This window comes from Asparagus officinalis, chromosome 4, assembly GCF_001876935.1.
Source record: "Asparagus officinalis chromosome 4, Aspof.V1, whole genome shotgun sequence".
In the NCBI taxonomy this organism is placed as follows: domain Eukaryota; kingdom Viridiplantae; phylum Streptophyta; class Magnoliopsida; order Asparagales; family Asparagaceae; genus Asparagus; species Asparagus officinalis.
This window is the reverse complement of record NC_033797.1, coordinates 33,962,859-33,984,916: the sequence shown is the minus strand read 5'-3', so window position 1 is coordinate 33,984,916 and position 22,058 is coordinate 33,962,859. Positions and strand designations below refer to the sequence as shown.

Sequence of the window (22,058 nt, the reverse complement as noted above, 5' to 3'; positions counted from 1 at the left end):
ACAACCTATTACAAGAAATAGTTTTCTTATAATTCATTTTCTTATTTTTTTCCGTCAACCAAACAACATCAAAACAAGTTTTCTTAAAAAATCACTCACATCATCCTATAATAAGGTGACAACTCATCTCATCTCATCTTCATTTCTTTGATTTTTCTTCTTTTTTTAGCCAACCAAACAATCCCAAAACCTATTTTTCTTAGAAATAGGTTTCTTTTTCTTTGATTTCCCTCTTTTTTTTAGGCAAACAAACAGCAGGAAACCAACCAAACAGCCCCCCGTAGCTCCAAACATCAAAACAAGAGTGTAAAGCATATATAGCATCCGTAAGGATGAAGGACCGCGTCTACTTGTTTCAAAAACATAAAAGTAAAAGTTGCTTTTTGAAGAAAAGAGATTATTCTTCTAGCGGCGCCTCAAGTTTTACTTGCTTCCCTGGTAAAGAACTCTTTAGAACTTCGTATAATCAGCAAATAGCTGGAAAAGATGGCGGCGATAAGAAGATCCCTGTTTTAAATTGGGTACGAATAATCAAGTGATTAAACCGTTCGACAAGGATCCGGCCCGCTTCATCAGCCCCGGCGTCCGATCCGTACCGCTGTTCTTTCGTCGTCACCGTCGGGGATCAAAATCCCTGTTTTAAATAAATCAAAAGACCAATAAATGCTAAAATTGGCCCGAATTCTGGTGATTTCGCCACGAAAGCGGCGAAGAAATCAGCGGTGCTGTATCGCTACCCGTGCCCTGACGGAGCTTTCGCAGCCCTAGCGGCCCATCTCTACTTCAAAGCCGCGTCTCTGCCCGTCGCTTTCTTCCCCAACACTGTCTATGACCCCATCAAGTACGTAATTTTTCCTCAATTTGTCCAGAAGTCGATCGGAAATTTTGAAATTCGAATCTTAGGAACCCGTAGACCTAACTATTACCGTGCACAAAAATAAAGCCTAAAACGGTAAAGTTGGCTCGGTGATTCAATGTGGTGGTCAACGATGAGTTGAGCCAGTGTGGACAAGGGACAAGTTATTGCATTGCATGTGATCTCGACTTTGCGTTTGTTACACACAAGGGGCCGTGCGAGGATTTTATTAGGCTTATAGAGGCATACCAATGGTCGTTCATGAGTCGTGACAGAGACAACAACCATGAGCCTTTGGAGGCATCGGCGGCGGCCGCGGCGAACAATGAAGTTGCTCGGTATTTGGCCGAGATCTAGATATTGAGATTAAGGCTCTCAATTTTGGCGTGATCTTTCCTGAGTCCGACGTACTAAGGGGCTGTTTGGTTCCCTGTTTTTAAGGAAAAGTTTCTCTTGAAAGCCTGTCAAAAGTGTCAAAAATGTCACTTTTTGACAGGCTTTCAGCCAAAATCTTCTTTTTTAAAGGTGATTTGGGCTGAAAGCCTACCAAAAAGTGACACTTTGGCAGGCTTTCAAGAGAAAAAAAATTCTAACCAAACAGCCCCTAAATGCCCCACCTGATGCCCATGTAACTCCACCCATGCTTTTTATGGGATCTTGAATCAGAGCACAATGATGGAAACCTGCCAGAACTCTTTAACCATGACATGCCTTTTATTGAAAAATGATTGCACATTGGGGAACCTGCCCAACATAAAGCTACCAATAAAGTAAAATGTACAAGTGTATCAGTTTCACCATGACAAGAAAAGCATCCTCTTATGTAGTTTAATGAGTGTTACAGCTATATTACGTGGTACAACTATAGGATAATAAACTTGGTACTGAAACAGAGCTTTATTATTAGGGTTATTTAAATATTAGCCCCCCCCCCAAATCTTCAATAATTTGATAGTAGCCCCCCAAATCTTTGAAATTGATCTTAGGGCCCCCAAATCCTATTAGTACGTTGAATTGTTGAAATAACCCCCAAGTAAAAATCTAGTTAAACTGGAGGGAACATTTTGTTTACTTTAGTTTTTTTGATGGTTTGCCAATTATAGTCCTCTCACACAAACCCACACTCATTAACCACTTTAACTTACTTATCCCTGTTAAGCTCACCAAATCTATTTAATAAAACTCTAACTCGAACTCATTTTCCACTTCATCTTCTGAAACATCTTCCTCAACGGGAATCTATGCGTTGCAAATTTGGGAGCTGGTGGGGAAGACGTTTGGGAAGGTAAAATGGAAAATATTTTTGGGGTTAGAGTTTTATTAAACGAACATAGTAGTTTAATGGATATAAGTTAAAGTGGTTAATGTGTTTGGTTTTGTGTGAGAGGGATATAACTGACAAATCACCAAAAAAGTTAAAGTAAACAGAATATTCCCCTCATTTTAACCTCATTTTCACTAGGAGGTCTTATTTCAATATACTAATAGGATTTGGGGGGCCTGAGATCAATTTCAAAGATTTGGAGGCCTGGTATCGAAATATTGAAGATCTAGAGGGCTAATATCAAAATAACCCTTATTATTATTGCCCAAACTTCTGATCTAACTTAAATTCAAACTATTCCTTTTCTTTTCAGGGCTGAGAATCTTCCAGTGGATGAGCTTGGTGATGTATATCTCTTAGATTCTGTTGGACACTTTGGTTTTGTTGCTAAAATATCTACAGAGTTGAGAGGTTTGTCTCCTAATCCTTGTTTCCATTTTTTTCAACTCTTCTCTATGATGCGTATCACACACATATCATAGCCTACTTGAAGCAATCTTGTAACACTGTTATCGTTGTCTATTAAGTTAGTAGCGTAAATTGCTTGTACATGCTCAAAGGTTCTAATAGCATGTACTAGAGTTTACAACCTTCATCTAAAGGTTCAAACAGCACTAAGAGCAATGCCAGTTAATTTAATAGTGTAATGTATACATCCTCACTGTTTTGCATGTGGAAGTTACATTATTACAATAATGTAGTTTATAATTCTGAGGTCTTTATTGTTTATGTTAAGTTTAATTAATTAATTAATTCTTTTTTTCCTTCCCTCTTTTTTATAGTGTGACAATCCTAGACCATCATAAAACTGCATTTGAAGCTTTATCTGAAAATGCTTCAATTGGCACAAATGTGACTACGGTAAATCGATATGATGAGAAGCGGGGCTACAATTGCCTATGACTACTTCAAAGAAAAGCTTTTAGGAAAAGCTGATGTTTCAAGAGTGGGTGATAGTGCTGGTCTAGGTTACGTTGACATTTCATTTAGGTTTCCGTGTCCGTGTATGCGTACGTATCCATGTCCAACACTCTTGGACACTCTTGAATCAATCCTAGACCATCATAAAACTGCATTTGAAGCTTTATCTGAAAATGCTTCAATTGGCACAAATGTGACTAAGGTAAATCGATATGATGAGAAGTGGGGCTACAATTGCCTATGACTACTTCAAAGAAAAGCTTTTAGGAAAAGCTGATGTTTCAAGAGTGGGTGATAGTGCCGGTCTAGGTTACGTGGACATTTCATTTAGGTTCATTTAGGTTCCCGTGTCCGTGTATGTGTACGTATCCATGTCCAACACTCTTGGACACTCTTGAATCAATCCTAGACCATCATAAAACTGCATTTGAAGCTTTATCTGAAAATGCTTCAATTGGCACAAATGTGACTAAGGTAAATCGATATGATGAGAAGTGGGGCTACAATTGCCTATGACTACTTCAAAGAAAAGCTTTTAGGAAAAGCTGATGTTTCAAGAGTGGGTGATAGTGCCGGTCTAGGTTACGTGGACATTTCATTTAGGTTCATTTAGGTTCCCGTGTCCGTGTATGTGTACGTATCCATGTCCAACACTCTTGGACACTCTTGAATCAATCCTAGACCATCATAAAACTGCATTTGAAGCTTTATCTGAAAATGCTTCAATTGGCACAAATGTGACTAAGGTAAATCGATATGATGAGAAGTGGGGCTACAATTGCCTATGACTACTTCAAAGAAAAGCTTTTAGGAAAAGCTGATGTTTCAAGAGTGGGTGATAGTGCCGGTCTAGGTTACGTGGACATTTCATTTAGGTTCATTTAGGTTCCCGTGTCCGTGTATGTGTACGTATCCATGTCCAACACTCTTGGACACTCTTGAATCAATCCTAGACCATCATAAAACTGCATTTGAAGCTTTATCTAAAAATGCTTCAATTGGCACAAATATGACTAAGGTAAATCGATATGATGAGAAGTGGGGCTACAATTGCCTATGACTACTTCAAAGAAAAGCTTTTAGGAAAAGCTGATGTTTCAAGAGTGGGTGATAGTGCCGGTCTAGGTTACGTGGACATTTCATTTAGGTTCATTTAGGTTCCCGTGTCCGTGTATGTGTACGTATCCATGTCCGACACTCTTGGACACTTTTTGAATCAATATACATACATTAACTCAGACATGTACTCAATTATATAACACGCTTTAATTCAAAAACATTGTGGTACGCTTCTTGATACATATAGCATGCATTTCATCTTAAATTTATAAAACTCATTGGACTCGACCAGACTCGTTTTGGCATGTACCCAATTCATAAGTATGATTTAAAAAGGTCGCTTGGGTATCTAGTTAAAAAACAAGTGGTATATGGATTTTGGTATAAGGATTTTAGTTCTCATAACATGTGCATGAAAAATAAGATTGACCTTGTATGGATTATTAATTCTAATATGTATGTATATAGCTATGTCCTCGTATTCTAAATTTTACGGTTTTGGTGTGTCCCGTGTCTGTAGCTGTGTCCGTGTCCGTGTCGGCACCCGTCTCCGTGCAACATAGGTGCCGGTATTGAGTTAACTTTGTTCCAGACAGTGATCTGGAAAGGGTAAATAGGCTTTTTAAATTTATTGAAAATGCAGATCTTTGGAGATGGGCACTTCCACTTAGCAAAGCTTTAAGCAGTGGTTTAAAAGATATGCATATAGATTACAATGTGAATTTGAACAAAGCTTTATTTGATCAGGTGTGCAACTTTTTTCAACTTGGCTTTGGATTTGATGGTTTTATATATTTGAGGATTAATTAGGTAATCTAGTTAGCTACAAGTTTTCTGTCTTCACTTGGCAACATTTAGTTATTTGATAGTAGAAATACACCTCTTACATAAATAGGAAATTTCAGAAACAGTGAAGATACTGGAAGTCTGATTCCTTGTTCACTGAAATACATATAATAATAAACTGTTAAATCCTTGCTGAAAGGAGTTATACAATAGCTAATAAGTTGTGTGGCATTTTATTCATGGGGGGACACCCCTGTTTCATTTGAAACAAGGACTTGTAATTACTGATCAGCCAATCGTGCAAAGAATGTACTGTAGATACTATGCTTTTGATAGGTTGAGGTTAATACCAATATTCCTTGGCAGTTCAGTTGACCTGTTTATGGAGCCCATTTTTCAGAATCTCAATTTAACCAAGCCTCTTAGAGCAACTCAATGCTAGCTAGATACAAAGTGATTTTCCCATTTTCTGTACTTTTGAGTATTACGGATGTAATTATATTGAAAAATATGTTTACTTTGGTAGTTGTGGAGCCAGCTAGTGTGGCTGGATGGCTCGGGCAAGGTATGCTCATGGACCCTTGGTAGATACCCATTGTCCACTTGATCTAGGCGTGGAATCTAATTGTATGTGCCAATTTGTAGGTTTATGAAACCAAACTAGTAATTATCCCGAAGAGCTCAAATCTATGGTGCTTTTTGCACAAACATGCAGGTTTATGTGGATTTTTTTAATGTCACAAAAGTCAACGAGTGATCCATCAGCAACAACAATGCCTGAACAGGAAATATCCTTTTGAGGAATCTTAAAATCAATACAACTTTCAATTGGGAGCTAATGGAAGCCTACTCGCTAAAATTGTTTGGCTGCACCTGAAAACTAACTGTTCAACATGCTTTTGAAGATTTATGACACATTCTTCTGCCCATGGTTGCCTCTGGCTATGATCCTTTCTACAACATAATCACATGGATAGCCAGTTTCATTCGAATGGTTAGTTTTCTGGAGCTTTCTCATACTCGAATCATTGTCCTCAGACGTCTGCATTTTAATGGGATGAGGTTTCAACTGTAACGATGTGAGAATCTATCCCTGCCAAGATCTTGAAGACTTTAGCCAATATCACATTTCACACTAGTAGGAAGCATAACCACATTGCTATGGCTTCATTTCGTAAGAAGTTCTCTCTGACTCTCTATTACTCATAGTCACAAGTCCTGTGTTTGGGAATTTATTAGGTGAAGGTTAAAAGTTCAGAACTTGCGAAAGATTAAGAAGACCAAAAATTATTTGAGAGTAGTTCAGTGCTAATATTGTGGAGTATTATTCTTTGTAGTTATGCCTAGTAACAATTATCTGTGTAGAACAATGGTTAGTACATTATAATGGCAACAAAAAGCATGTTCAATTGCATATCCTTATGAAATAAATCATGAAAAAATCATGGATTTAACATTTAAATTCTGCATTGTTTACAAGTACTTCCCTGAAAGTTCAGCTATTCCAAATTATTCATAAGTAGAATTGTTGCTTAGGGGCTGTTTGGTTGATGTATTTGGCATTGGGGGTTGGGCAGAAAGCCTGCCAAAAGAGCACTTTTGGTAGGTTTTCTGCCCAAAACGCCTCTTTTTCTTTTGGCAGGCTTTCTGCCCAAAACGCCTCTAAAAAGAGGCGTTTTGGGCAGAAAACCTGCCAAAAGTGCTATTTTGGCAGGCTTTCTGCCCAATCCCCAATGCCAAATACATCAACCAAACAGCCCCTTAATATTGTGATTCATTTATTGTTCACGAATTCCCAAATTATTAAAGAATACTGTGATTATGGTTACACCCTCTTCTGCATGCCATGTGCACCTTTTACTTTTCATAGCTGTCGTTTCCACTTTACTGCTTGTATTACGGACACCTGAAACTCAAAGATCATGGGAAAAAAGTTCTTTTAATCTATATTTCAAATATTTTATGCATTCTGCATTTGAATTTATCTAAGTAAGTTAGTTTTAAAGCAATATCTAATCTTTTTTTCAGTTATTTGCATTGGATACCGAATATATCATTAGTCATGGGCAAGATACACTATTGCATAAGCAAGAGTTAATAGAGAAAGTTCTGAAGCAGTCTTATGAGAGCGCATCTGGACGTGGAAGCTTTGGCCGTTGCTTGGTATGAGCATTTCTCCCTCCTGTTTCATTGAACTCCACACGGTTTTCTTTCAGTGACGATTTTGCTTATTAAACTTGAGCTTGAGCATGGAAAGCACTAAAGCAGTGTCAATGTGATTTAACTGTTTCTTTTTGTAACATGTGAACAATATTTTGAATACACCTTTATTGTCTTGAATACCATGTTTGAATATACCTTTATTGTCATGAAGACCATCTAAGTGTCCTTGTTACATACTAGGTACATGTAAGGTAAACTTGGAATATGTAATCACTTGGTGTCTATACCTACTCATCATGTCCAATAGAGACAATGTTACAGAAGACGCAAGGCGGACTAGACGTTTGAGTGAGCGCCTAGCGCCTAGACCCTAGCCTAAACCATAAGCGGCGTCGGCGTCTAAGCATTTGGCTATTTTTAAAATTATTTAATAATAATAATTAATAAAAATATGTACTAAATTCATATAAATTTGCCAAAAAAAAGATAGCAATCTTAGTTCCATAATAAATCATGTCTACTTAAATACTAAATAGCCAAAATAATAAATAACAAGGCTGGAGCCTACGACGTTTTCTTTTTTTATTTTTTAATTACAATAATTGATAGTGAATGTCGATGTTATAGAAAGCTGAGATGTGGGACTGGTCTCTAGGTGGATTTCTTTCTTCATTTAAGTGGTGGTCGAGGAGGTTTTGCTGAAGGTCAGAGGAGGTAGTGGAGCTGTTCATATTTGGAGGTTAATGGAGTTTGGAGGACGTGTAGGCTGCAACACATAAAATCACAATCAAGACCTACAGGGTGCAGTCCACGTAAGTAGACAATGCTCCCCTAAACATTCGTAAAACCTAGGTGGGCAGCGTAAGTGCTGCCTAGGCGCCAGACGCTAGTTAGGCGGCCTAGGTACCGCCTAGGCCTAGGCGTACGCCTAGACGGACTAGGCGGAGGCTTTTTAAAATACTGAATAGAGTGAATCCTGATGGTAAAAAAAGTCTTAAATCTCATGATATTGTCTAGTTTCTTAGGAAATATAATATTTATGGGTTGATTTTGATGGTTTCTTCAATTATGCCAAACTCTTTTTCTTTTTGATTGAATAAATATATGAACAACACGCGGAACTTTTTCAATTTTCACAATTCTGATTGCTTTTCGGTAGCCTCTCTTATCTACATGCTGATGTTTACATTAACTTTAATCTATTGTATGGTCATCTGACACTAATGTTACATGCATTGCAGACTTGCATGTATACAGATTTATTCCTTGCAATCTAGCTTTAAATAACTGTTCTCTCTTAACTTATATTATGTTTCGGCAGTTGATGCTGATTCCGTTTGAAACCTCAGGAGTGAGCTAGGGAACTAGCTAGCCAATAAGATCTGCGATCTAAAATTGAGGTAAGGGTTCTGTGCATCATTGGGCATTTTCCAATCAAAATTGGGTTAGGTTTCTGGCATTATTTGGTACTTCTCAATCATCTTCTTGTTTGACCTTTCTCATCTCATCTGATGAAATCTAGCTATCCACCTAGTTAGCAGTCGCTTTATGAAAATGCCAAACGAAGTTTAATATTCAGCTTAGAGAGGTGAAAAGTGCCCTAGTTAGAATTAAAAAAATAATAATTTCAAATTATATTTAATTCCAAACTTGTATTTCAAGTTTGAACTCATCCCCTATGTGCACTTTGTGTACATGTATGCGAACTAATAGTCACACGTAGGCACTCATTTATGTGTATGCACATTTATACATGTGTTTAGGGTTCTATTTGTGTGTGGGTGTCGATGACTCAATGTATCTATCTATTTATTTATGTATTTATATAAGGAGCAGCTTGATACTTACTCCTTGGATAACTACATGAGTCATGCCCTCTTACAGAAAACGTGTATTGTGCAATAATTGGATGACCAACTCTGGTCAATTTTATCTACATTTCGTAAAAAGTTCATTCCTAAAAGGACCATGAAATTAGGCATACATTATCCATGTCTAAGTGGTTAGTTCCTATGATACACTAAAGAGATCTCTCGGTGTATGAATTTGGTTATTCCAATGGATGATCTATTCTTTCTTAAAAAAATCTATAAATGAGAAATATTAATGTTTTAAGACTTTCTAGTCCATGTTTCATGCTATAATGTAGTTTTTTTGGACAAATAACTTTAGTTGTGTTGTTGTAAGACATTAATTTTACAATCTTTTGATGTATGAATAATTAGAAATCAATGTGCCTACTTTGTTTATGAAATAAGACCACCCAAATCTTCTTTATTTATATATTAAACCCCCAAAACTTGGTATCTCTAAATAGGATCCCTAATTCCTTTTAGTTGTTTAGAAAAAGAACCTCATGAATGATTACCATCCAAATTCTTTACCTAAGCATGTTAAATCTTAATTACACAGTAAAATACCAATAATAACCCTTTGGAGCCCAAACTCCTGTTACCTTTGTTTCTCAATTCCTTTGTTTCTCTTCTATATTTCCCCTAATCTCTCCTTATTTCCTTGGAAAATCTCAAACCTATTAAGCTTTAAGGACTCAATTCTCATAGATTGCTAGAGCCGGAGAGCGTGGAGAGAGAGACTTGAGGAGAAATAAAGTAGATTAAAGGAGAAAAATGAGAGGGACAATGGATATGAGGACTTTGAGAGAGAAGAAACTATATTGAAAGAGAAAGATAAAGTAGATTAAAGGAGAAAAATGAGAGGGACAATGGGTATGAGGAGTTAGAGAGAGAAGAAACTATATTGAAAGAGAAATATAAGAGAGAGATAATGAGTATGATGAGTTTGAGAGAGAAAGTTGAGTTGGGGAAGAACACAACCATTTAAATGTGCTAAATCTTGTATGAGCGTGGGCATAATGGTCTATAAATAAAAATATCTAACATTAAGAGAGAAATTTTGCAATTAAGGCTATATCGAACCTAGGAGGTCTTTTTTGTATTAACTTAAAAGGATTTGAGGGTCTAATTAAGAATTATCAAGATTTGGGGGTCTAATATAGAAATGAAGAAAATTTGGGATCTTATATCATAAAGCCGCTTTTTATTTTAGACTATTCAAAATATGTAGGTCAAAATGAAATGATTAAACCATCCAAATTAATGGCATATCATGTAGTTTTGTAAGTGGATATAAGTAACTTAGTTATGCTTTGTAAGTATTAAAGTGACTTCCGCACATATTTGTATCTATTGCATACATGTCCTTATATATGTGTGCATTCAAATATATGTGCATATATTAACTGTGTAGGGTTACCATACACAGAGGTTATAACTAACTTAGTAACACACCAGTGAAAATACACTTTTGCCTACCGATAATAATGATCCACACTGTTCATTGTTATCTACATGTCATCAAGTGTAATGGGATCAAAAATCATGTGATTTAAAATTTTCTATCCTATAATTCAAGCAACTCAAAATGACCAACATTGAAGAGAATTACAGACCATTCATTTTAGCTCATTAGATGTATAAACTAGAGATATTGAATGTGTGTGATATTTTATCTCCATGAAGTTTTTAATGCATAGATCACAATGAACGATGTGAATCTTTAATATCGATGGTCAAACATATATTTTTAATGTGTGTAACTAAGTTATATCCAGTGTGTATTGGAATCGTACTTATTATTTATTAATTATATGTGCAAAAATGCATGTGGTTGATACCTTCCACAACTAAGCTATCGCTTTTAAGATCACAAAATGGGTTAAGTGTATAGATGACCTACATCCTTCATTAGCAGCTAGAATTGGGTGCTCGCAGTCTATGCTGCATGCGCCATATCCTAGTTTTCAAGATCCATCTGTTTCTTCTATAACCTGACTTAAAAACACAGCAAGTTGGATGGAATTAGGTTGGATATTGTTATTATTTATACATTGCAGTACACAACTTAATGGAAATGTGCAGTTAGAAAATTGTCAAGTTATTTTCCTCGTATTATCACATTAAATTCAGTCTCACAGCTCTCTAAACTAACATCATAGTGCTCTAAAAGTAAAGAATTTATAACATGCTTATGCTTAATTTTAGTTTCATATCCGGGCTTACACAGTCCTTCGACCAATATTATGTTGGCGCCTGTGGTTAAATCTGGAATAATACAGATATAAAACAATAAATAACTAAAAGAAAGCTGAAGTACATTAATTTAAAAATTTTTAACTCAGCTGTTGTGCGTTTGTAAAACGCTGTGCTTAAAGCATTATTTGGCCTATTCCGATGCAAAGATCTCAAGGTTAAATTGCTTCCAGGAATAACAGTCCAGTACTCTGGTGTGCACCGACCCAGTACTGTCAAGATCTCCTCGATCTATAAGGTAAAGATCTCCTCGATCTATCAGGCAAAGATCTCATCTCCTCGATCTATAAGACCTTCTCGGTCTAGGCACTATTCCTACGAGCACTAGCTATTCCTATATATATTGATTGTTGTTTTTTAAAATGAATTTTCTTTAAGGATTTGTAGTCTATTTATAATGTTTGGAAAAATACTATACACTAATAATATTATTTTACTATGCATGTGGGGCCCACGTCCTAATATTTCAACGTTTAGCAGCCCACATTTTTCTTAAATTGTGTGGGACCCACCTTATTTTTTTATTTTCCCTTCTTTGCGGCTGTGAGCATGCTTATTTATTTATTTTAAGCTTTCAAAGTTAGACTAACATCATGGACGGCTAACATTATGGGGCCTAATCAAAATTAAAAACTATCCAATAATTCCCCACAAGTTTTTAAACTAGTGTCGTGTAGCAGTGCCGTTGTTTCAATCGTTATGCATAAGGTAGATGTCACAAGGACTTGAATCCCCTTAGACCAACTGAATAAAAGATAGGTGCATGGTGTCACAGAGACTTGAACCAACACATGTCTAAAAATTCAACGATCACACAAGATCAAACTTATCTGTGGTAGTTTTCACTTTGAACCACACTTGTCTTTACCTTTGCCTTTGTCTTTGTACATGTATGACTCTGTGCATGTCCTGGTTTCTGCTAGGGCTCTAGGTATCTTTTCACAAAACACCATAGGAGACGACCAACTCTCCACCCATGCATAGGTGAGTTCTTTAGACATGTTTCCTATTAAAAATCTCACATCCGAAATGCTTTGAACTCATTAAGGCTTAATAGGCATCCTCTCTTATTATAGGATTCTAGGTGAGTCCTTTAGGTGTGTTTCTTATCTAACACCCCGCATCCGAAATGCTTTAGACTCATTAAGGCTTAATAGCCATCCCCTTTACATGATAGAATTCTAGGTGAAAAGATCAAAGTTTTACTTGGGTAGTTCAGCCAGGTAAGGATAGTATTAGAGGTAGATCAAAGATCAATTAAGTACCTCGTTCCTTGCGGAGCACGTTACGTAACCCCAAACCTTACCTTAGACACCGACTAATCCAAGAAAACTTGAACCCTCCCTTTGTAAATCTTACTTGACTTTTGAACCATTTATCTTGTCATTAGTAGCATAAGCTTTGAACTAATAACTTGATGTAATAAACATGGTAAGTATTTGTAAGACTTACAAAACTTTGAGACTCATTCCAGCAGACGTCCTTTCGACTATGTCCTTTTTCAGACCCTTAGTCAAAGGATCAGCCACATTCTCTGAAGATCGGACGTCAATCACAGAGATAACTCATTGACAAATGAGCTCTCTCAAATAGTCATGCTTCAGACAAATGGTTCGCTTTTTTCCATTGAACAACGAGTTCGCTGTCACAACACTCGTCGCTTGATTATCACAATAGATAATAATTGCGCCTTGTAATTCTGTCAATGGAAGGTCTTGGAGAAAACAACTGAGTCATTCAGCTTCATCTCCTGCAGCACAGAGTGCGAAGAACTCAGATTCCATCGATGAATGTGCAATCATGGTCTGCTCCTTAGACTTTCACGAGACGACAGCTCCACCCATGGTGAAGACAAATCCTCCAGTAGATCTGAACGCATCAGGTTCTGAGCACCAGCTCGCATCTGAATAGCCTTCGATTATAGCCGGATATCCAGTGTAGAATAGCCCCATACCTATAGTTTCTTTTAAGTATCTCATCAATATCTGGACAGCATCCCAATGAAGCTTTCCAGGATTACTTGTGAACCTACTAAGCATTCCTAGAGCGATGCAATGTCTGGCCTTGTGCAGCTTATTGCGTACATGAGACTCTCAATGATATTTGAGTACCTTAGCTGCTTTACTGGTCTTCCAGTGTTTGGTCAAAGCTTCTTGTTGTAATCATATGGTACTGATAGTTCTGGAAAGTCGTTGTAGCCATACTTTCTTAGCATGCTCTCGACATAATGAGATTGAGACAATCCAATACCTTTTTTAGAGTATATGATTTTGATTCCGAGAATCACGTCCGCAGGTCCAAGATCCTTCATGCTGAACTTTGCCGAGAGAAATTTTTTGGTAGATGTTACTATCTCCAAATGACTCCCGATGATGAGCATATCATCCACATAAAGACAGATGATCACCACCTTTCCTTCAGCGACCTTGATGTATAGGCACTTGTCAGATTCACTGACTTGATACCCATTGTTGCGAACAACCCCATCAAACTTCTCATGTCAGAGTTTTGGTGCCTGCTTAAGTCCATATAAAGACTTAACAAGTTTACATACCTTACCAGCTGGAGTATCAAGTCCTTCTGGTTTCTTCATGTAGATCTCTTCTGTGAGATCTCCATTGAGAAAGGCAGTCTTCACATTCATCTGATGTATGACAAACCTTTTAATCGTCGCCCATGTGATAAACACTCTGATGGTAGTGATCCTACAAACTGGTGCATAGATATGAAAGAAATCTATACCTTCTTTTTGAGAGAATCCTTTAGTCACTAGTCTTGCTTTGTACTTTTTATAGTACCATCAGGACGGTGTTTCTTCTTGAAGATCCACTTGCAACTAATAGGCCTTGCATCTTCAGGTACTTCCGCCAGCTCCCAAGTATGATTTTGGATTAATGAATCTATCTCATCATCTATAGCTTCTTTTCACAGAAGAACGTCTGTTGACTGCATTGCTTCTTGAAAAGTCTGTAGGTTTCCTTCTACATTATAGGTGATGAAGTTATCTTCAAAATCTTTCTGTCTCCTGATACGCTTGGAGGATGGTTCGATAACTCCTTCGTCATTGATATTTTTAGTTTCTTGCGAAACTGGCTCCTCTGGTGCATCTGACGTACTAGCATTCTCTGCTATATTTTTGAGCAATAATTCTTTATCTTTGATAAACTTATCCTCAAAGAATTCTGCATCTCGAGCTTCAATGATAGAGTTGGTTCCAAGGTCCAAGAACCTGCAAACATTGCTATCTTTAGCGAAACCAAGAAACACATATTTGTTAGCCTTTGGTCTGAGCTTAGGCCTTTTGATATCTGGAATTCGAACATATGCGAGACACCCCCACACTTTGAGATTATCCAAAGAGTCTGGATATCCAATCATAACTGATGAGGAGTACTATCAGTTTTGGAGTAGGGTACTCTGTTTAGAATCTAGTTTGCCATCAGGCCTCTCCCCAATAGCAGGTAAGAAGACCAGATGTGATTAGCATCGAATTCGGTCAATGTGTGATTCTTTTTTTCTGTAATCTCATTAGATTGCGGAGAATACGGAGCAGTAGTTTCAACAATGATTTCATGTTCCTTGAAGTATGCTTTTGACTCCTTAGATCGGTATTCTCCTCCTCTGTCGCTCCTGAGTTTTTTCACCTGCAGTCCAAGCTGCTTCTCCACTCGAGTCCGAAACTCAACAAACTTGTTGAAACCTTCATCTATAGATTTTATAATAGGTAAATGTGGCAGAAGCGAGAATGATCGCCAATGGCAATGAATGTGATGAAGTATTTCTTGCCGCTACGAGTGACGAAGCTCTTGAAGTCACAAGTATCTGAATGAATCAGATCCAACAGGTTGGTGCTCCTCGTGACACTTGAAAATAGCTTCCTCGTCAGCTTTGCTTGCGCGCAAACTTCACACTTCTCAGGTTTGTTACCCCCACATTTTGGAAGTAATCCTAACTTCTCCATGCTAGACATTTTTTTTATAATTTACATGTCCTAACCTATTATGCCATAATACAGTGGAGTAAGCAGAAGAGGATACTTTATTTATAACCAAGTTAGGTGCAATAGTACTGATCTTATACATGCCATCAGTATGATATGCATTGCCAAAATATATTTTCTTGAATGATAATACAGCCTTACCTCCTTGAAAATTCAGCCTCATACCTGCATCACATAGCAGGTTTCTAGAGACTAAGTTTTTGGTAATTGAGGGAACATGTTTCACATCCTTCAATGTGAGAGTCTTCCCTGAAGAGAGGGTCAGCACCACAGTCTCAGTTCTAAGAACAGGAACTGCAGAACGATCAGCCATTAATACGTTCTCTTTGACAGCAACATAAGAAGAGAATAGATCTCTGTTGGAGCAGACATGACAAGTAGCACTTGTATCTAACAACCAACCAGAGATGTTGTTAGGAGTTGTTACCTAAAAGAGCATAGCCACACAATCATCAACTTGATTGATATTGTGTGTAGTTTCTTTCTTTGGTGTTTTGCAGTCCTTGGCAAAATGTCATTGTTTCCCACAATTGAAGCATTTGCCGCACTTCTTGAACTCCTTCTTCTGAACGTTCAGGTTCTTTGGATTCTGGTTCTTCCTTTTGTTAAAGAACTTCTTCTTCTTGTTGAAAGATGAATTATTACCATTTTCAGAGTTAGCAACCACCATGTTAGCAAACGTCTTCTGCTTAGCAAAGAGCTCAGTATTCGTGCAAGTCCGAGTCTCGTCCTCGATTCGAATGAATCTCTTTAAATCAGACAGAGTCACCTGTCTTTTCCTTCTTCGAATATCAGTGGAGAATGACATCCAAGATGGAGGAAGCTTGTTAATAATTGCACCAGAGATGAAAGTTTGACAAAGACTGATCTTTTTATCCTTCAACTTCATAACAAGCTTTTCAAGCTCTTTATCTTGAGGCAAAACCTCACTGTCATCTTCAAACTTCAAGTCCAGAAACTTGTCAATGAGGTGAGATTTGGACATCTTCTCCTCATCCTTGTATTGGTCCTTCAGAGCATTCCAGATTTTCTTTGCAGAATGCTTGTTGGTGTAAGTATCTGCCAAATGATCGGCCAGGCAGTTAAGAAGATAACTCCTGCAGAAGTGATCATCTCTAGCCCAAGAGGCTTCAGATTCAAAATCTTCTTCAGAGTCAGGTTTCTCCTCAGAAACCACATAGTATATTTTCAGGAGTTGCATCCCGAACATTACTTTCCGACGCCATGCATTGAAGTTAGAACCGTCAAAGTTCCCTAACTTAAGACAGTCCACTCCAAGAATCCTCGCAGGATCCATGGTAGATCAAAATAATGCTTTAAGATTGTTGACGCATGTGGTTAAATCTGGAATAATACAGATATAAAGCAGCAAATAACTAAAAGAAAGCCAAAGTACATTAATTTAAAAATTTTCAACTCAGCTGCTGTGGTTTGTAAAACGCTGTGCTTAAATCATTATTTGACCTACTCCGGTGCAAGGATCCCAAGGTCAAATTGCTTTCAGGAACAGCAGTCTAGTACTCTGGTGTGCACCGACTCAGTACTGTCAAGATCTCCTCGATCTATAAGGCAAATATCTCCTCGATCTATAAGACCTTCTCGGTCTAGGCACTGTTCTTACGAGCACTAGCTATTCTATAACATATATATCTGTATATATTGATTGTTGTTTTTTTGAATGAATTTTTTTTAAGGATTTGTGGTCTATTTATAATGTTTGGGAAAATACTATGTACTAATAATATTATTTTACTATGCATGTGGGGCCCACGTCTTAATATTTCTTTTTCTTAAATTGTGTGGGACCCACCTTACTTTTTCATTTTTTTTCCTTCTTTGTGGCTGTGAGCACGCTTATTTATTTATTTTAAGCTTTCAAAGTTAGGCTAACATCATGGGCGGCTAACATTATGTGAGCACGCTTATTTATTTATTTTAAGCTTTCAAAGTTAGGCTAACATCATGGGCGGCTAACATTATGGGGCCCAATCAAAATTAAAAACTATCCTCAAAGTTAGGCTAACATCATGGGCGGCTAACATTATGGGGCCCAATCAAAATTAAAAACTATCCAACATATTACATGATGCTTACCTTCAATATACTTGAAACTTTCTAGGTACATTTTTGTTTAGCATTTTTTTATATTGACTTGTATGTAGGGGTAGCGGAGTTGTGGTGTACAGATGAGGGAGGAGTTCACCAATTTTTTATATGGGACTGAAAGCATATCTGTCAGTAAGTAAGGGAGGAGTTCACCATTCTGAAGACAATAAAAAGAGGGAAGGTGATAGGATTTCGCGGAGGGTGGGTGTTTGTGCTCAGGGAGGAGGGTGAGAGGGGGAAGGTTGGCATTTGTTTGGAACAGAAAAAAAAAGGAGAAAAGAAAAAGAGGCTAAGATCAACAAGAAGTCAACAACAAAGAGAAGAGCTGGCTGAAGAGGAACAACTTCAAAAGTAAATATAATTCAAGAAAATGTATAGCCATCTTGAGCTAAGAGTTATTGAAAGTTCTTGTGTGGGTTACTTTCTCCTATGTGGACGGTTGCCTTCTACAGAATTGTATGACCTCTCTCTTTATCATACAGATGATTGTTCTTCTACAAAATTGTATGACCTCTCTCTTTATCATGGACATTTTGAGATCTTACAGTTTCAATCTTGTTTAGTAACAGTTAACTAGTGATGCTTGGAAGGGGTATGCGAGTTATGTTTGTATGAAGCTAGAGTTAAGTTGATTGGTGATTGTTGGTACATTCTATTTTTCCAACTTCAGATTTTCTGCAAGTTGCTCATAAATTCTTGTGATTGCGTTCATGCATTGTTCTTGTGCGAATCCAAGAAGTGAAATATAGATCTTCCTTAATGTCGTGTAGTGTGCCTAATTCCTCTCCGTTTCTGTATGCTAAACTGAGTGTTGTCATGTTGAGGCGTATTTCAGTTTTTGAAATCAAACTGACCTTTAGCACTTATGATTGAGAAGTGATCATTGGTTTATTTGTAAGAGCTTGAATTCTCTACTTTCTCCCTTGTCATGAGGGGCGTATTTGCTAGCATGCTATAAATATGTATCCCAATTGCCTACTGTGTTTGCATTCGATAGAGAGAAACTGAGGTGACAACATAGGAACGAGGTGTTTTGCACCATAGATGAGAGGGCTAAAATTTCCAAACTAATCCTCCAGTCACCTACGAATGGCATAGATCACCCTCTTTTATGGCGGCGTTCTGATAGAATCTATACTTTGAAATTAGCGTTTCAGAGATTTTGTTGTAATCATTTATTGATTATTAGTGGAATCTTGACCTGGTCATACTCTAGGAACGTAAGTAATCACAATTGATTGCCAAACCTTATTAAATATCTGCGTTTTTATGACTGCTTTCTCCATCTCTATTTTTTTTTCTTTCATCGATAAGTAATTATGTTTTTCGCTGGCCTTGGAACACGAGATCCTTTCTGGGCAAGCAAAGGAGCTGTTTGTTTTGAGTATTTTGCCTCGGGGAGGGGGTGGAAAGCTGCCATTATGGCAGCTTTCTCCCCAAAACGCCTCTTTAATAGGCGTTTTGGGGAGAAAGCTGCCATAATGGCAGCTTTCCACCCCCTCCCCGAGGCAAAAAACTCAAAACAAATAGCCCCAAAGTGTAGACTGAGCATGTGATTGATTACCTTTCTCTTACACTGTCCCAATTGCAGCGGCTTAGTCATCAACTCAAAAGGACCGACGGTCTCTGTCCCAATATTTCAGTGACATAAACGACAGCAACACTATTATTTTTCTATTATGATGATTACAATTTCTCTTTCAACAGCTAATTGGTTAAAATAAGCAAATTAAACATCTACTACTACTAGTGACAGAACCGATGACGTTTCATATGGACAATGCGAATCCTTTGACATAATAAGTTAATTACGTCTTACGGAGCAGATAGCGTATTAGTTTAATCCGACGATTAACTCAAAGATTAGCAGCCGTACTTTATAAACAGACTAAGAATCTTTGAAGTCGCCGCCAGCTCATCGGTCATACCATCGTCTTATAAATCACAAACAGCGTCATCCATCTCTCTATATAACAAACCGATTAATCCTCAAAACTCCTTGCAATCGAAACCGATCCAAACTCAACAAGAGAGGTTCGAAGATGTCCGCCGACGAGCTTTTGCTGCTGGACTTTTGGGCGAGCCCGTTTGCGATGAGGGTGAAGATTGCGCTGGCCGAGAAAGGAGTCGAGTTTAAGTCCCAAGAAGAGAACTTGTTGGGGGGGAAGAGTGAGCTATTGTTGAACTCGAACCCCGTTCACAAAAAAGTACCGGTTTTGCTGCACGATGGCAAGCCGGTTCTTGAGTCGAGCATCATCGTGAGCTACGTTGATGAGAAATGGCCGACTCCTGCGCTGCTTCCGGAGCGTGCTTACGAGAGATCCGTCGCTCGGTTTTGGGCTGATTTTTCCGATAAAAAGGTAATTTTAAGCTGTCTCTAAGATTTATTCAAACTAGACATCTTTTGGGCTTATTAACATTTTCTGCAGTCGTACATACTTTTGGTGTTGGGTTGGAAAAAAAAAAGGTTTATTTATTATCCAAACTAGAATTTGATGGAGATTGATGTGAGGAACAATAGTCATATCACAGATTTATGATGGACTTAATTAACCATGGTTACAAATCTAATTAAACGTTGGCCTATTTGATACTGCAATATGAGATAAAATGTTTCATTTTTTTGTCCCATGGATAAGATTCATTAGATGGTTTCTCAGGTTTTGGGCCTATTATTAGTCTGGCTAGGATTTGATCTTTAGAGGAGATGGTGATCATTTCTATCCTGGTCATTGGTCAAGGGGAGAAAATTAATAAAGCAAGGCAATCCTGGTCTAGTTTTTGCCAAACAGCTTTTAATCTCCTAGTCGGTTGGGGTCCGCTACGAGAGATCAATGTGGATTTGCCAAACGCAGCCTCATTGCCGTGCGATATCTACAAACAGTTGCAAATAAAACAGTGAATTTTTTACTGTCTACGTACTCCTCAGTGTCCACACCTTCTCATCAACATTGACTCCATCAAATTTTTTTTTTTTTGCCCCCCACTTCAATTTGATAGGTATACGAGTCCGGAAACAAGATTTGGAAGACAAAAGGAGAAGAGCAAGAGGCAGCAAAGAAAGACTTCATCCAAGTCATTAAGCATCTAGAGGGAGCTCTTGGAGACAAAGACTACTTCGGCGGAGACACCTTCGGGTTCACCGACATCATCATCATCCCTCTCACTTCCTGGTTCTGCGCCTTCGAGCTCTATGGCAACTTCAAGCTCGAAGACGAGTGCCCCAAATTCAGCGCTTGGATGAAGAGATGCGGGGAGAGGGAGACTGTGGCTAAAGTGCTGCCAGAACCGGCAAAGGTCTGCGAGTTCATTACTATGCTTAGAAAGATGCAAGGGATTGAGTAGGAAAAAAATACTCCTTCACGTTTGCTTCTGTGTTGGGTTATGAGTATCGAGCGTGTGCTTGCTTGCTTGATTTGCTTTTAGTTGCATACTTGCATATTTGAATGAAAGTGTTGTGGGGTCTTTGTTTTCTCTTGGTTGGAGGAAATTGAAGATGGGAATAAAAGTTTGTTCTCTGCTTTGGTAAGTTTGTACTCTTGTTTAGTGCTCGGAATTGTTGTGACTTATAGAGTGAACTAAACAACAAGGGAGGAAAGATGCATTATTCTTATTTAGAAGTTGCTCGTTTCCCGATTCAGTTTGAAAAATGGTTCCGAGGACTTAACTCAGATTGCTGTTAAAGGAGGCGACTTGCATTGTGAAGGGTCACGAAGCCTGTTATGATTTTTGCTCCAAAAGGTTGGGGGTGGGTGTTGTGTGCGGCGCGGAAGCGTTCGAATCACACAATCCAACCAAGAGAGATCACAACCAAATAAACAAGCACAATCACCAACTAACACAAGAGATTTACGTGGTTCGGCGAGATGCCTACGTCCACGGGGCAAGGAGGGGGGAGTTCTTACTATTAGAAATCAGAGAATACAAGTAGAGTTACAAATCTCTCAGACCAAACCCTAAAACAATGCTCTTGATCTCTCACAACTCTCCCACAATTGGATGCAACAACTCTCTCCCAAAGACTGCTCAAATTCGTCCTTGCCTTACCCTAAACAATCAGGTTTAGGGATATATATAACTTACAAAACGAATCGGGTCGAAAACCAAAAGCCCAGCCCAGAAACATCGACAGTCGACTGCGGCGGTCGACCGCACAGGTCTCGCGGTCGACCGCGACGGTCGACCGAACCCCAAAACCCGAGAGAAAATAGATTACAGTCAATCGCGGTCGACCGCGGCGGTCGACCGCCACCAGCTCCGATTCCCAGTAGGCTTTGTGCACGTTGGCGGATGACCGCGTCGGTCGACCGCTGATCTGTCTGGCTTCTACCTGCTGATTCCTTTGCTGATTTCCTGTAATTCTTCAATTCTCCACCTCGGCGAATGTTTCCACCAAAAAAACTAAGCCGACACCAAATCATCCAATCCCTCAACAAGTCAGGGAACCAATCTAGAGCTGAAACGCGATCTCACCCCTCACAACTGATCAAACCGGCTGCATCTGAAAGCCTGCCTACGTATCCTTTTGCCCAAGGAATCAAGCCGAACGTAGTTCACCCAAATGGCCTCCAAAGGCCTCAATCCACTAGAAGAGTTCGCAACTCTTCTCCAACATCACGATCAAGTCTGCGGCTGATAGCACCTCCAATGGTCTCAAACTGAACTAATCCAAACACCTCCACCCGAGATGAACCAATGGCCATATCCAGACTACATCTACCAGCTGCACTCGAA

The 22,058-nt window shown here is 38.4% G+C and overlaps 1 protein-coding gene and 1 pseudogene across 1 annotated transcript; both read left to right on the top strand.

The window, feature by feature from the left end:
- LOC109838485 lies at nt 333-18,004 on the top strand (annotated as a pseudogene).
- Nucleotides 19,259-20,853, top strand: LOC109837155 (probable glutathione S-transferase). The gene is made up of 2 exons (XM_020405274.1): nt 19,259-19,684; nt 20,325-20,853. Exons 1-2 carry the CDS (start codon nt 19,367-19,369, stop codon nt 20,667-20,669), a joined length of 663 nt encoding a protein of 220 aa, XP_020260863.1. The 5' UTR covers nt 19,259-19,366; the 3' UTR covers nt 20,670-20,853.